This window comes from Lates calcarifer, linkage group LG8 (genome assembly GCF_001640805.2).
Source record: "Lates calcarifer isolate ASB-BC8 linkage group LG8, TLL_Latcal_v3, whole genome shotgun sequence".
Taxonomy (NCBI): Eukaryota; Metazoa; Chordata; class Actinopteri; family Centropomidae; genus Lates; species Lates calcarifer.
The window spans coordinates 22,401,743-22,419,048 of record NC_066840.1 but is presented as its reverse complement, the minus strand read 5'-3'; the positions used below and the strand labels follow the sequence as shown (position 1 = coordinate 22,419,048).

Below are 17,306 nucleotides of genomic sequence, written 5' to 3'. Positions count from 1 at the left end.
CAGGTGATTTTAACAAGCTTCTAGCTCCAAGCTGACAACAACTTTGTCCTCCTGCGTGACCCCCCCCCGCCCCACCTTCTCCTCCTCTTCCTCCCCAACCCTGCCTCCCTCTCCTCCCAAACAAGTCTGAAATCCCAGGAATGTAATTAAAGTCAAAGCTTCAGGTAGTCAGACTGCCAAGACTGAGGACTGAAACGTGCTCAATACGCCCATTCGTGCATCGCCTCCACGGTCAAGTACAGCAGGCTCTAACCGTAAACACTGAGGTAATCAACTCCTCTCACCCCAATTATAAAAGGCAATGGTAAGAAATTTACTGTAAAATTTAACAGTTGTTCAAAGCGATTAGAGAAGCGATCGGTGCCAGTACAGTGAATGTGGGTGGGGAAGCGTTTGAGCTTCAGCTTGAGCTGTTGCTTTAACTGTTCAACCAGGATGGTACTGGGCAGTTTACAGTTGTGAATGTGTGCAACTATAGCTCCTTTTACACTGGACAAAAACCCACTAACACACTATTGACAATAACTATCATGGAGGCAACCAACCTCCATTGGTCACATCTGTGAGTCTTTGCCATCGCAGCCACAGATTTGTAGCCATCTCCATTAAAGCAGCGCTCGAACGTTGTTTAGTCAGCGTTGAGTTTGCAGAGACAGATGTAAAAGATGTAAAAAAGTAACTGCCACAAGACAGTCACTGGCCTCCATGCCTGCTTTCTACTGTTAACCAACCCTGTTTACCACAATACATTCATGACATTGAAAAGAACTTGTCTACTGGAGAGGAGTCAACTGCTTTTTTTAAATGGGCTTACCTGTAAAAAGGGCATATGTGAGCACGGAGCAGTGTTAATGAAATAGTGTCTGTACTCAATCAATTAGGTTAAAAAAAAGTCAGTCATGTCTTATCAAACTGGTTATATCTTCATAGAAGGAAACAGAAGTGACGAATACTAGTAGAACACAGCGAAGGAAAATGGATAATTATGGATTATAATTTAACATGCTGAATTTGAACTAAGCCAGCTTTTTATCAAGAGGTGAGGCTACAACAGAGAAACTACATTTGTTTAAGTTTCATGGTGACGTGCAACCGCAAAGCCTCCATACAAGCAGTTGACAGGTATAGAGAGACGCGGAATGCAACCTAAGAAGTGAGAACAGTAAAGAGCAAGAGGCAGCAAGTCAGCGACAGTTTACTGTAGATAATATGAAAATTGAAACTGCGCACTGCTTAATGGCCTCCAGCCTCAAAAAGCATCTTGCTGTTGATTTACGAGGCTCCCCCTTCATCCAGCTTGCTCCCTGGCAGTGTGGGCCTGACGCACGACTGACCGATGCTCGTCGGCTGTGGCTCACCCAGCTGCCTGCTGCATTACCAGTTAGCGTGCCAAGTCAAATATAACGGCTCAGTGCTCTGTCACACGGAGGTGGAGAGGTCCAGCCACTCTCAATGTCCACACCATGGCAATACCACTCATTCCCCAGAGTTATATAAGTTCTACACTCTGCCAGAGGACGTGTGGTACAGCAGCTTGTCATCATACCGACTGAATAAATGATTGTATAATACTGCCTGTCTGATATGGTGCACATTCAAGTGTCTTGATGTTAAAACTTGAAACCTTCTGTCTGAGTGAGTAAAAGAACGGGCAGTCAGGATGTGACCAATCAACAGTCACATGCAGTGTGTTTGGACATTCACATGTTTATTTACTTGTTGATTTGTTGCATTTGTCCCTTGGTGCTCTTTTTCTTGTAAACATGGCGTTATCTTCAGTACTGTGTTGCTCTGTTATCTGTATCCTGTTTTCTCTCAAACTTCCCCTCAGTGATCTGGCGAGTTTAAAGTTTCATCTAATCTAATTTGATCTATAGTGTCGGTATGTAAAATATAATACGTACACAGGTGAGACCCGGCTTTTTATCCTCCACCTTATCAGCATGACTGTGGCATGTCTTTGAATTTTTGTGGGGTTTTAAGAACTCAATGGCAAGTGACTGCAAACCTCCATTCCACAGATGAGACACTATACCAGAAACCCCGATGTCAAGCACAACACCTGATAGCAGGGGATTGGTTTCTCTCTGCATACCTCCTCCAGGTGTACGACTGCTTTAGGCTGCTTTTTGGGTGGGGGCTGCCTAGTTAGGAATCAAGGAGGGAGCGTGTTCTTTCAGGATATGAGCAGGCCCTATAGATAACCTCAAACTGTCCTCCAGAAGATAATAATGTAAAAAGAAAAGATAGAAACGCCTCAGCACTTTGCTATCCTGATCAGACATGATCTAAGAACTGATTGACAGTTTTCAGAGCTTGCTGAAATAAAGGTTGGTGTATACATCTGCACGTGTGCTTATGAATGTTAAAACACCTGACACCTTGATATTTCTCTTTAAGATTAATGATGAATAAGCAGTGTTAAAGGTTCTATATGTAAGTTTTTGCTATAGCTACATAGAAGAAGATTAGCATTAACAGCTGCTTATCAGTCTAAAAGAAATGTTGTCACTTCAACATCATACTTTATTCCATCTCTCCAAGTTAGCACGCTATCCAGCTAGTCCTACCTGCCCTCAGTCCAAGGATGAAGAAGTAGCGTAACTCAGAGGGCGTGTTCTAAACCTTTGTCTTGTAAACGATGGCTGAAGCTCTTGTTAAGTAAACAGATGTTAATGCTAATATTGGCTATGTAGCGATAGCAAAAACGTACATATAGCACCTTTAAAGTAAAAAGGTTTAACTAATTAATCCTCAGGACTGTGTGTGTGGTGTGATCAGTTTGGACTGACAGAGGCACCTCCTGACAACATAAAACAGTCTGGCCCGGAACTATCACATAACATCCTTATCTTTTAACTGGTTGACTTTCTCATTAACAGATTAATTGTTAAGTCTACACAGGATGTGAAAAAAAAATCAGAGCTTCCAAATTCCAAGGTGATGTCTTCAAATTCCTTGTTTTGTTTAAAACAAAACGGTTCAACTAATAATGATAGAAAACAACAGATAATCACTTATCAGTTGATTGATTTTATGTTGATTGGCTACTCTATTAATCAACCAATTGTTTCAGGACTAAAACAAACAAATGTCACCAGATTGTCTTCTCGTTGCTTGTAGGGAGAGACAAGACATTTTCTGGTCCTTTGAGGAGGTTTCTGCATCGAGATCAAAACTTGGCTCTTGCACTGTCTCCGGAAAATGAATGAAAGCAACAACACAGAACAGATTCATCTGTACACAGCAGTACTCACAAACATGTCACACAGAAAGCACAACTGGGACAACAATGAAATCTGTGTTTTCATAGCCTGCCAAGGCACGTTTGCGCCTGAATCGTTTAAATATGGTTGTTTTCTGAGTCTGTCAGAAGACCCGCATGACATTTCTATCATGTCCGTAACCCTTGAAGTCTAAACATACAGTGGGGATTTACATTCAGGGGAAAAGATATACTGAACATCTTATGGGAATGTTGTTTCTTTCTGTCGAATGGTCTATGAACTATGAGTCACGCTGAAGGTCAAAGACAAACACGATTTCTTTGACAAAGAGCAAGACAGAGAGAACCAGACCCAGAACAGAAAACTCTTAAAACTCTTATGTTCTGCACCATAATGCAGTAAACACCGGACACAGACTAAACCCTCCAAAACTTAAAGTGGGTAAATGAGTTTACTTGGCCAAAAGGCAGAATGTTCTTTTCTAAAGTGTGCACTATTTCTTAGAATGTCTTAGTTATTTTTGTCCTGGGAGACAGTAGCAGTTTCTCTGCTCAAGACAATGTGAATCACGCGGCAGACAAATGCAGAGAGACAAATCTGTCACACAAAGAAGTGTTTGTACGATTACTCCCAGTCTACTGTGAGATCACGAAGGCGCTCTGTGACACAGCACAGACACGACACAGACATCATGGAAAAGCACAGTAACATCCCGCTGCAAAGCAGGCTACAGTCACACTTCCTTCTTTTTTGTTTTTAGGGGTAAACTGTAGTCAAAAGGTAAAGACTTGTAAATGCAGGGTTGCCAGTTTGAACCCTTGGTCCTTGGTAGAAAATGAGCTGGCTTTTCAACAATTAGACCAAATCTTAAAACTCTGAACCTTGAAAAACACAGATTAGAGTTTAACTAAAGTTGGACTTATGGCAGATTGCACCACAAGTAATAATACAAATTACACTTAGCTGGAGAAACTTAGCTTGTCAGGCTAGTTTCAAGAAACCCTTTGCTCATCTCAGTGCAAAAGAAAATGTTTACACTCTATTAATATGGACATGATGACAAAATAGGCAGGGCCATTCGCTGTTGATTTCTGGCAGCCACAGTGACTGGACCTTGAATTTTAAATGAAGATCTTAGTTCTCCTGTATATTCATTTCATGATTTAGACTAGCTCCATAAAGAAGTCACACAGTCATCTTTAATGTCATAAATCTCCTTATGCTGACACTTCTCTGTCATTTTTGGGAAACGAGTATTTGCCTTGCATATTTTATGGCTCTGTGACAGTCGCTACTGGCTCAGGGTTATAAATCATTCATAGAAAACGTAACTCACCTCTGCTCCAGAATATTTATTCGTCCGAGTCACCAGGTCATCAAGAGACACATTTTGGGCCACAGGCATGTTACGGAACTGGAGAGAAAATATTTCCCGCCGGGTCGGAGCATCTGGAAGAGGCACATAGACGATTCTGTCGAGGCGACCTGGACGCATCAGGGCCTGTGGGATGGAAAGAAGACAGTCAGCGTCTGATTTACCATCATATTTCACAAACTGTCACATGCGAGTTTGTCAACATAGGGCTTACACTTCAATATTGATCAACATTCATCAGTGAAATATTCTTTGGCTTGCATTGCATTTTTTTTTTTTTTTTGTTTAAAATCTTCCAGCACATTTTCGCACATGATCACTTTGGTGTCACAAAATGCTGTCAGGACACCACTACTTTGACCTCTTTACTGCTTCCTTGTTATAGTGAAGATCTAGGAACCAAAGCTTACTTCACTCCTGCACTGACTCTTTGCCTCTTTGGACAGGACCATGAACCAAATGCCTAAAATGCAAACTGTGAAATTTTAGTTTTCCACTTCTTGCAGTCAGCGTGGAGACAATGCTGACGTTATCTGATAAACCCTCCACTTCCTACAGATCACATCTCTGTGACCCCAAAACAGTCCTTGAGCACCCAAAGCCGCCGCTGTCTCGCTTGTCAGACGTCATTAAGTGGCAGGCGCCTCTCAAACACAGACAAGCAGACGAACAGACAAATCTGCCCTGTCTCCGTTCGCTTTCCTCAGCCATGGCCGTGACGAGCTGGAGTATGGTATAGTATTATTTGGTTTGGGTTACGTGTCTGTTTGACCGGCCAGCTAGTTGAAGAACAGCAGGATTTGAAAATAACAAAATGCATTTCACTCTCTGTGAATTAGCCTTTAATTTCAGCAGCGGAATGAAGCATCAACAGAAAAACAAACACTGACTGGAACTGTCCTTGTGGTTCTTCTTCCAAGACTCAGCGAGGCCTGCTTGTAAAGACAGCGGAGTCCCTGGCTCTGGGCCAGACAGGCCACAGCGGGGCTAAACCCCAGCTAGAGGAGACGAGGCAGGAGACACACGCAGACGCAAGCCATGCAGGAGGTCACGTCAAGAGTGATCAGTGAAGGTTGGAGGGACCAGACCAGCAGCCTTTGAACTCTTGTTTACATAGTCATCACACTGCTATTCCTGCTCCTTTACATGCACAACGTATCCTTCAGCCTGACAGCTTCCTTTTGTCTTTTATATACTGCACATAGACAGAACATTTGCAGTATGTCTCCCTGTTTGCTTGATGAGTGGAACAGGACGATCTATACAGGAGTTTGGATTAATGTGCTAAAACGCACTGAGTAGTTTATAGTAGTAAATTTAGGTAATTTTGACTTTTAATATATAGGCTGATGTCATTTGCTGCTTTATTTTATACTTTTATAAACTGAATCTCTTTAGATTGTTAGTCAGACAAAAGCAATTTAATGATGTCAACGTGGGCCCCCGAAAATAGTGACTTATTGATAGTGATGACATTTTTCACTTTTTTCTGCTGTTTTATTGACTAAACCATAAACTGAACAATGTGGAAAAAATGATAAACACTTGAAAAACAGTGTCAGAGGTTAAGAATGAACTTTGAATGTCAACTTTTAAGCCAACATGGACACAAAGTCCTTAAAGTGCTTAGATTAATAAAATCAAGAGCTCCAGCCACTAAATGGACCTTGGTGGAATTCTTTTGTCAACTGCTGTCTTGAACTTCAACCATAATGAAAAAAATATTAGTCGTATCCTTTAATAAAGGTACTATAACAGAAACCATCAAACTGTCTTTGCCCTGTTACATTTTAAGTCCATCTGTTTGCAAAGTGTGCCGGATGCAATTTTAAGAGTTTTGTTTTATGGTTTTCTTTATTTCCTCTCTGGATAACTGATTCCCATTTACTGAGGCGATGGACACTTTTCCTGCCTTTTATCTGTTGCTTTTTGTGTTCCTGTGTATGTATGGAATATGAGAGGATGGAAACTGGAGACAAACATTAGTAGCTACCCTTAGGTAACCACAACAGAGCCATGGCTGACAAAGGAGCAATGGATCATGAGAGGAAATGTTCTTGTTTTTCAGGTCTCTGGATTCTTCCACTCATTTGAGGAGAGGGTCTGGCTGTGGGTGACGAACCATCGGCATAAAATGGACAGAAAGGAATAACGTCACTGTGATTCAAAGCAAGGAAAGAGGGGCTGTTGGGGAGACCTGCTGGGAGATGGATGGATAAGAGGTTTGAGGGCTGCAGCATTAAATTAAAGTCATAAGGGCTTGAGACTGGGGGAACTTGATATGATGCATCTGGCAAAACAACTATAAAACAACACATATGAGAGTTTGTTGTCACGATTCTTCCCACAGGTTAGTGGGTATTGTAGGTTTGTGTGTGTGTGTGCAGGAGGTGAGACGGGTGCAGTGGGGATTGCAGTCTGTGGTTGTTTGTCACAGCAGGTTGAGCCAGTTGCGGCAGTGCGTATTGCACTATGCAGAGGACGTGCCAGGGACACTTCCTGAGTTGCTCTCCCTGGAAGTATCTGGCGGCTGCATGCCAACACAAACCTGCTGACCCCCGGCTAAGTAAGTCACACATACAGACACTCCCATGCACGCTGACAAACAAACACACGTACACGAGCATGTGTGTAAGCACACACAAATCCGGTAAAGTACTCTTTGGCTCCTTTGAATTTCAGATTCATTTTTCTACTGCAAAGACGCCGCCTGCTACTTTATCAGCCGTTAATTCTCTCTGCACACATAATGGAGAAGTGCCCGTGGCTTCCAGGCGCTCAGGCTCCAAGGGTTCCAAGGCGCTCCCAAAAAGCAGAGCCGACCCTCAGCTTTGAGACTGCTAAACTCATCTGACTGCCCTGGAGGGAAAGAAAGGCTTTTTTTCCTTTCCTCTCAGCAAGAGCAGGGGGCCCATCCATCACTTAACAAGATACACTTCCTGTTCTCAAGGATCCGGGGGTGGGGGTAGGAGAGAAGGAGGAGGACGAGGAGGAGAAGGAGAGGGAGGGGGAAGGAGAGGAGGAGGAGGTGAGGGGGCACCCCGAAAGACAAATACTTGGCTTGGCATGTCGGGCAAGCGTTGACGGGCTCTTTTCGTAACGGCATCATTCCACCTGAAGTCTTGGCTCCACTGGCAGAAGGCAAGAGAAGAAGGAGGGAGGGAGGGAGAAAATAGAGGAAGGGAGAAAAACAGCCAGGGCAAGGGACCCAGACAACCCACTTGAGAAGACTACAGGGCCAAAACCCTACAAACAAACACGGATAAGTGGTGTGGGAGACAGCAAACGGCCATTGACAAGATACAGTTGGATAAATCCTCTGTTGTTCTAACACGAGTCTGCGTGACGGATCGCATCCACCTTGTTGCACCACTGATATGATAGGCATCATTACACACGAGCCATTAGTAATTAGAAATGGCCCTAGGTAAGAAATACCAACTAGCTTTAAGTCAACACTGAAGCATTTATACACCACTAAAGCCGGGTGAATGCACACTGCGGACTTCACTGCAGAGCAAAATCAAGCACAAAGTGACAGTGAGAAAGTTTTGAAAAACAAGTGAGGCCTATGCTGGATCAGTCAAGCTGATCAAAACACACAGAGTGAAAACAGAGAGACAGAAGAAGAAAAAAAAAAACCTCATCCGCCCTCTCTGCACCAAGTTTCACTGCCGATAACAACAGTAATCATTCCAGGCATTGCAATCCTCCTCAAGAAGTGATTACCCTCTAATGACAGACGACTTCCTATCTGTGAAGGCCGGTACCTCTCCCTAACGAGTGAGGAATGCTGGGAATCTTCTCCTTGGAGCGTTGTTGCTGCAGCACATTCTTGGCCAGCTTCAATCTGACCTGCTCTGAGCTACGTCTACAAACTGTTTACAAACGGACGCCCCCGCAATTCAGGTGTCTTATTCTTAGATACCAGCTTAGACACGGCGCGGCTAAATCAAGATCAGATCTGCCTCGTTGCTCACTCTCCCTTCAGATCAAATGCGAAATGAGAGGAAGCACTGAGTTCATGATACCAAACATGATGACTAAGTTCTTCCCTGCACATCTGGTGAAATCACTCTTTTCTTTAAAAACTCTTTTTGTTGGTGCTTTTTTCCAACGTGCAGGATGATAGCAGGCTGTCTGGGTGAATAAGTGGCTTGCCTGAGGAGACATGAGTTGACTTTGTTCCCTGCCCGAAGGCATTTGCTGTATGCGGTTTCCTAACCTGTCAGTCGGCAATCCTCAGAGGCCTTGGTGAGTCATACTGACTCGGAGATGGGCCACCCTGGATTTATGCAGAACACACACCAAACAAAAAATGCAGAGAGCGCGATGGGAACCAAAAGCTCACAGAGAGGTCAGAGAGGTCTAACTCTGGAGTTCAGATTTAGGAAGTTAATCCACTGTACAGACTAAATGCTTGTGAATGTTGGCTATTGTCAGGTTAAGAACAGTTGTTTAGGGTATTATATTTATACTGAGAGTCTAGTTTGCTGGTAAATCAGTGAAAGTAGCTGCATAAAAAATTGGGATGTGACAACCAATGGATGACAAGGTCGTGCACTGACGGATATCCCATCTTCTTCAAGGAGAAGGTCAATATGGTAAAGGTAAAAGTCCAGCTGTTTTCAGAGCTGATCTATATCCAGACTCAGGTTGGTTTCCTCCATCATTTGGGAAGGATTTTCTGAACCTTACATGGATTGTGCAACAACCATCCATGGCAAGACTGTATGGCATCAGTGCCAACTCTCTGAAATATGCTATTGCAGTTATAATGATTTATAGTGTATGACTGTATTTTTATGACTGATGCATACTGGTACATGAAATTATTGGCTCTACATCTAGTGAGAACTCCAGGAGAATTCTGGAGGCAAAACCTTGTAACATTACTTTGAGTAAAATGCACCTGGATTCGACAGCAGCCTCACACCAGAGAATGAAGCCGCTGCAGAATAAACTCTCAAACTGTGTGAAAACCCCCATGAGTTTCATTTTATCCCTCTGCTGTATGTCAGAGTACAAAACAGGCTATCAACCCCTGTTCTGTTTTTCAGTTCCTCCAAATCCCACGTTATATTGACTTGTAACTAAAGCAGATTTATACTATCTCCTGAAGAGTTCTGCACACCACATCTTTCTAACAGAGATGACATAATTTTGGACGGGGCCACACTGTTTTCAGAGGGACACTGGACCTGCTTTATGTCAGTCCTGATTTTGATGTGGGAGAGGATCAGAGGAGGAACAGAGTGGGGAGAAAGAGAGAGTAAATCAGAGAGAGAGGGGAGGGGACAGGAGAGCTGAGAGAGGGGTGAGAGTGACAGGGGAGAGAGAGTGAGTGAGCGAGCGAGCAATAGAGAGATAGAGAGAGAGAGAGAGAGAGAGAGCAGAATTGGCAACCAGTCAAAAACATGTGAGGCTTTCACTCTGGATTTTGCCCTTGAGTCAAACTTGCATCCGGCAGGCGAGGCCACCGTGTCCAAGAACCAAATAACTCTGGCGCTGTTAACCCCCTACTGTCCCACATACTCTGCACAGCCAGGAGGAAGTCAGGATTTGTAGTTTCAAAATGAGGTATAAACCATTTAAACAACAGGTGATATTTTCTCACAAAAACCTTTTTTTTGGCGTGGCAGAGCAAACCATTTGGGGAAAAAAAGAGAAAATAGTGAGTGTTTTCCTACAGAATGCGGCGTGCAAGAGGAGCACAATGCTGATTCACTGTTAAACATACATCTCCAAACTGATTGAAATATTTATCCTCCAAATATGTTTGGCAAATCTGGGGATTTATCTAAAACCTGCATTATCTTTTGACCTCTGAGTTCTTATGACTGATTATGAAAACAAGACCTAAACTGTAGTAATTGTGAATTTTTTTCCTTTAACACAGACAATTTGGTGAGAGAGAGAGAGAGGGTATGTATGCATGGTGTTTCTGTGCGTAGGGTCATTACAGAATTACATATCACACCTCTTTTACCTTTTATGGTGTGTGTGTGTGTGTGTGAGGGTCATGATCATATGGAGACCAGGTGAAGGGGCTGAGTCTATGAGAGGGAGGGGGACAAGAAGAAGTAGCAGCAGCTGTGTTGCTCTCCTTATGGGTGTGGGGTGGTGGGTGAAATAGGGGGGTGGGGATTTGCTCACACCCCTACAGCTGCCTTGGGGGCCGCAATAAAGTCCCTGAATCTGTCAAAACAACCCAGACTGGCTGGTCCTCACACCTCCATGAAAATAAAAATGGCCACTACCAAAAAAGCAGTCGTATTTTGATAGGAATAGGTGGGCAGAGTGTGTGAGTGTGTGTGTGTGTGTGAAGGGTCACCACCAGAAAAAAAAGGTGAAGAAAAGCAGAGGAAATTAGACGGAGGCCATGTTGAAATGTCGACTCATTGGAGCCCAAAATAAAAAAGCACTAAAGCGGCTGCCATAAAATACATGTATGTTTGCTTTACAAAGAGGCGTTTCCTGTGAGCTGTCCGCAGTTCGCAGTTTAATTCTACGGGGCCTTGCGTTCGGTGTAAACTCGCCAGGTCTGGTTTCCATAATCTGCCCCAGAGCCTGTGGGCACCCTCCAAACTCCCCGGCCGAGTTGCTGCCTTGGACAAATCCGAAGAAACAAGCAGCGACCGACGATTTTCCTCCAACACTTCAATTCATTTTCATCACTGTGAGCTGTCAATGTCCCTACTTATCTACAGATTCATTTGTTAATTAACTGATTCAGCAATTAATGGTTTAGTCTGTAAAACGTCATGAAATTATGAAAAAAATGTCCATCACAAGTTTCTGGGGAAAAGTGACGTCTCTAAATGTCTTGCTTCATCTGACCAACAGTGCCGAACACAGACATGCAGAATGAAGACAGAAATCCTAAAAATACTGAGTCCTGTCTTGGCACTGAAATTTGGTTTTGATAGTGAGACAGAGCTGAACGTCTAACAGAGGTTAGTAAGCCCAGAGGCACTTAATCACAAATAACTAATCCAGGTGCAAATATAAAGACATACTGACCTATAGCATCCACTATATTACTAATCTTATATGATCACATTGGGACAGTGAGATCCAAACTTCAGCCTCTACCTAAATCCACACATGTAAAAACTGAAATGCATGTCTACACAGCAGCTCTGCTGACAGGACAGGGAAACACACACACATACACATACCTCCCACTCCCCTTCCTAAATACACCCACCCACACACACACACACACACACACACATACAGAGCCCCCACCTCCCCCCAGAGACAGACTGCAGGTGCCAGGCCCACCTCGGGGTCCCTGCCGGGCTCTCGTTAGGCCTGGTGCCATTCAGGCGGCTCCTAACACGCAACCCTGAGTGCTTTGTGTTTCTCTGACAGCCCTTGTCGTCCTCTTCATGTATTGGTGGAATAAAAAAAGAGAAAGAAAAGAGGAGGACTTCAGGGATTATTGCTCTAAAGAATTTGACATAGCCACAGGGCTGAGATTCACCTCACACTCGTACACAATTTTAAAGGACTAAGCCAGGTTTTTTTTTGCATATTTTAGCTCATTTGCTACAAATTACATGTTCATAACATCACTGCTGACCACTTACCAAAGCTTACTGCAATTACTGCATCACTTATTTCAACAGTTCAGACTTTTTAAATTAAAGTTCCACTGTAATTATTAACCTGAAGCAAGTCTCTGCAAATTCACTTGTATACTGGAAAAACCAACGACTGCCTGAAAATGCCTTGGAAAATGGTTGGTAGTAAAGTTATGTGATTTGTAGTAGAGGAGCACAAACAAGCAAAAGCACTCATAAGCTCTTTAAACTGTGCAGTCTTGTAAAAAAAAAAATAAGTAAAGATGTTAGGAGATATAAGCTAATGCAACTCAAAATTATAACCGATAAAATCCTTCACCCAACCACTATTTTAATGTGTTAGCAGGAATTCACCTTTGTTTCTGCTTGAGAAACATCTGTACCACATGTGACAGACAGTGAAAGGCCAGGCGGCCAAATATGTTTTGTCTTCTGTAAATAAAGAAACTTCTTGCCACTGAGTGATCAAAGATAATGTGCCCCTGGGGCCAAAACTGGGGGGAAAACCTGAGTGTGATTGTTTTTTTTAATAAATTGAAGAAAAACACACACACTTATGTTGATCTCGGTCACTTCTGGGGACATTGCATAGACTTGCATTCATTTTTTGGAGACTTACCATAACCCTAGTCCCCCCTCTCATCATGGCAGGGCAACATCAAATTCAACACCATCAGCAGTACTGCTATCATCAGCTCCATCATCTCTGTGGCCATCATCATCATCATCACGACAAGGCCCATGTCAGTGTTGGTGTTTTCAAACTGTTTGCAACACCTCTTTGCTTATACACAAAGGCATGCGTGCCATCTCACACTCTCTCTCACACACACACACATTAACAAAAACACACACACACAGACTTGAATGTTCACATATGCTGCCACTCACAGATACTCACCAAAGAGACAAACATAAACAGGCGCGTTGCTGAGTGACAGAGTCGACTCGGCCGGATCAGTTTCCACTTCCGTGAAATCTAAACATTAGCTTGTTTACCCTCATCCTGAGCTGAGACTAGGCCCGGGTGAGAAAGGGTAGTGTGTGTCTCAACACGTACATATTTGTGTGTGTGTGTGTCCAGAGAGACAGAAAATAGGGGACATGTTAACAGAGTGAGACAATACCCACAGACGGTGCTCTCCTCTTCCTCTCACCTACTTAATCCCACCATCATAATGTCAGCCGTGACATCTTTCACACACAGCTGTCAGCAGAGTCCACACACAAAGTGCTGACATTGGTGACTGATTGATTAGTTGAAAAGTAAACTGCCAAAAAAAAAAAAAAAAAACTAATGATAATCGATTAATTGTTCAAGTAATTTGTCTAAATGAGAAGATTCCTTAAAAGTAAGGATGAATACCTTCACCATGGTTGGGCTATTGCAGCTAAGTGGTGGCTCCAGCTCGGGACCCTTTTGTTTGTAAAGGACCAAAAGTAGAAAATGCTTACAACCAGTATCGTATACAGGTGATGTAAAACACCCTCTGACAACCATACTGGGAATTCTCTACGGAATTAAAAGGCCATGGAATTTATTGTGCTAATTTGTTTAAAACCTTCCTTTTACACAATCAAAGTGTGTGAGGATATGTTTATTATCAGCTAACCATCACTCTCATGTTGCTAAAACATTGGATTCAAGTGTTAGCTAATGCACAGTACATTGCAGAAATTAGTTGACATTAGTAGAGACAATAAAATATGATACAGGAAGTTGATTTTGAGTAAAAGATCCAACTTTAAGGATTATTAGGAGCCAAAACACTGTTCAGTGCTTTATTATGTTACGAGGAAGGATTCTGAAACTAAAGTTTTTATGGTAATGATCATTTTATGTTATGTCGTGATTTGTGATTGGTTAACGAAGTGCATTTCTGGAGGGTGTGGCAAAAGATTAATTAATGTAAAGATAATTTTTTTATTTAGTTCATTTCTACTAAATTTCAGCTGCTTAGAGAGAAAATCTACATCTAAAGTAAGTACATAGTAGTGTATTTTGTAAAGTGACTCAGCTGTAAAAGAAAGAAAAAAAGACTACACAAACCTCCAGTACAGCTCGACTCTATCTGCTTTTTCGTCCTACTACACTGCACACAAACAATATGAGCTGCATGCTAAATGTAATCTACAACATCGGAGCAATTAGCCACCTACTGCAGGAGATAACAAGACAGGGGAAGAGAGGGGGTGGGAGGAAGAGGAAAAAAAATCCCCCACCCAGCATGTGAAAACCTGTGTCAGATTTCGCTACAGACAAGGTCACCCTCTCTTGGTCTCGCCTCAATGCCCCGGCTTGGTAACCGGATCCGGCGCAGGACGGTGACAAACCTGTTTTTGTCACAGCAGAGGTGCCCACTTGGTTTACATGCCCATTGTGTTTACAACACCCCTACATTTTTATTTTTTGCTCTTGTTTTCTTTCCCTGTGAACCTTTAATTTACCTGTATGTATGTGTGTAACTATGCACAGCTGTGAACACCCCTTCAAAACACTCCACACACACACACACACACACACACACGTGCATACAAACACCAAAAACATAAAAAAAAGGCCTGTCCCTATTCCAGAGCCAAAGCATCATCATTGATGTTATGCTGCACAGCCAAGTTAACACTTGGTATGTTTGTAATTGTGCTGCCTATGAAACTGCACTGTAATCCCTTCCAGCTGCCTCCCTCACTCACCCATCCACCCTCCTCTTCCTCCTCCTCTCTCCCCTTTCAGAGAAAATGTAGCTGCAGCTCTGAGTATGTTTTCCATGGGCCCTGGTGGATTCATCCTGTTGACAGCGCCAAGCCTTTTATGCATCGAAAACACAGTATTCCCTTTCAGGTGGAGAGACGATGGAAGGGATGGAGGGAAGGGGAGCTGGGTTGTGTGAGGTGGTGGTAATGGTGGTGGTGGTGGGGAACCAAGGACGGTCCCCACAACAGACTTCAAACTTCAAAATCTTGGTCCTCATCTCCTCACAAAAAAAAAGAGAGTGAGAGACAGACAGTGAGAAGGGAGGGGATGAGGGATCAAGAGAAGAAGAAGGGGAGGCAGGAGAGGTGGAGGGAAGGAAGAAAAAAAACAACAACGGCACAAAGGAGTGCGTAATTAAGACAGGAAATGGGAGAAGAGAGGAGGGCTCTGGGGGCTTTCAGAAAGAGGCTGGCTGGGGTCGCTTTTCCAGAGAGCAGAGGAGTGGGGCTGATACCCGAGCCGTCTGAATGGAAATCAGATAATCTGTTAACACAAGGCATGGCCCAGATCCTGCCTGCAGACTGACATGGATAGGCCAGTTCCTGTTCCAATCCGCTGCGGTGGCACAAAGTGTTGCCAAGGCAACCAGCTGTTCCAGCCAAACTTTGCCTCTCTCTCCGAGCCGGCGGCAAAAAAACGACAGGTGGGGCTGCGAGGTGGGTAGAAGCAGCACTGAGGCGCTTGTGAAAACACAAAGCTACCTCAATGCTGAGACGACACAGGGGCAGGAACTTAACACCATGCAAACAAAATGCTGCTGAACTCTGGCAGTGACCAATAAGATGGTCTCCTCTTTTAGTAAATATTTTTTTTTTTAAGTTAACAAGCACGCCTTTATCAGACAAGAAAAATACACAATAACATATTTTCCCACTGAAGGCTCGTTTTCTGAGAGTGTTCAGATACGGATGAAATGAAGCAGTACCACAGAAAATCCTGGGGGCGGTGTAGCCAATAGTTCAAGTGAGAGATGACTATAGGACCCAATGAGTTTTAGGAGTTTTGTTTGCATTGCTCACAGCACTAAAAAAATAACCCAAATGTGTCCAGTGTGTACTGAGGAATCTTTAAATATTATTTTCAACAGCTTGCAGCTTGAGCACCATAAAAAGAAATAAAAATTCCATTAATCCCCATTGTATTGTTGTGGAGGCAGAAGTCTTGCAGATGATATTTACAAAGCTTAACTAGCGATTCAGTATTGGTGCCAGCACTAGACTTATTGTGTGGACCAGGTATTTGCTGCAACGTGACTGGTCTACATAAATACAATATGTACATTATAAAAATTAATTGTGGCTGCTACCACTTACATTTATTTAGTCAAGGCACACAGCCAGCTCAGTTTTAGTGCCACAGCAGTACTTGGACTCATGTTGCCTTACATAAAAATAATTTCAATGATTGATTCACAGTGAAGTATAGAGTTTAAAAGTAGAAAAAAAGGAGAGCACTGGCATAAGATAGGTACTTGGTATGTACATACCCTGAGTTAAGGTATTAGAATCAGTATTGGGAGAGGAAAAGAAGGATCATCTTTGATCACTCAGATAAATGGAAAACAAGTTGGCTTTTTGCCTTGCAATATAATAAAACTGCTGCTCTGATCAATGCAGGCTGCTACTGTTGCTAACTAGCCATATTATCACATCTGGCTAAATGATCACATTTTTAGCACGTCTTCTGATTTAACACACACGTTCTACATTTACACAGCCTGAAACACTAAAATCGCCCCCAGCCAAACTCAACAGTCTCCCTTTTCCACACTTCCCCAAATAGTAGATTTTACAACTTTATGCTCATTTACATTTTTGTGTGCTTTGTCACAGTATCATTTGCTGCTGCTCTAAAAAAAGGGCCAAAACCGACTAATCTACCTAACAGTGGTGTTGGTCCCAATGAGGTGTTAGGATCAAACTCTCCCCATAGTACCATAAAAGTGTTATTTACAATGGCCTGAACAACTTTATAGATTCCCCTGGAGGTGAACAGGAGGCCACAGCTTTAAATCAAGGCTGGTTAAAGGTAGCTATTTCAACGCTTTTTCAATTTAAACTACGTTCATATTTTAAGAGTGGCGACTTAACAACAAGAAGGAACAAATCTCTGGCAATAAAGCCCTACCACTTGACCCATGTTGATTCCCAGGCTTCCCTATGATTATCAAATAGCTGAGCTGGAGAAGATGAGGGAAGATGAAAATAGAAATAAATAAATAAAACAAATAAACAAACAAACAAACAAACAAACAAAACCTCCTACAGGACCTCTACCTCTGCTCCCACTTCAAGAGCAAGGAGGCGCAACATGCAGCGGCGTACCGCAGCTCAAACTTCCCCTTCCTCTTGAGGGAAAGC

At 43.0% G+C, this 17,306-nt stretch overlaps 1 protein-coding gene across 1 annotated transcript in view; it reads right to left on the bottom strand.

Moving 5' to 3' along the window:
- spata5 (spermatogenesis associated 5) overlaps positions 1-17,306 on the bottom strand; it is a 97,400-nt gene that overhangs the window by 13,207 nt on the left and 66,887 nt on the right. Inside the window, exon 16 of the mRNA XM_018703023.1 lies at positions 4,564-4,728. Within this exon, the coding sequence (XP_018558539.1) occupies positions 4,564-4,728 (165 nt within the window). The remainder of the gene's footprint in view (positions 1-4,563; positions 4,729-17,306) is intronic.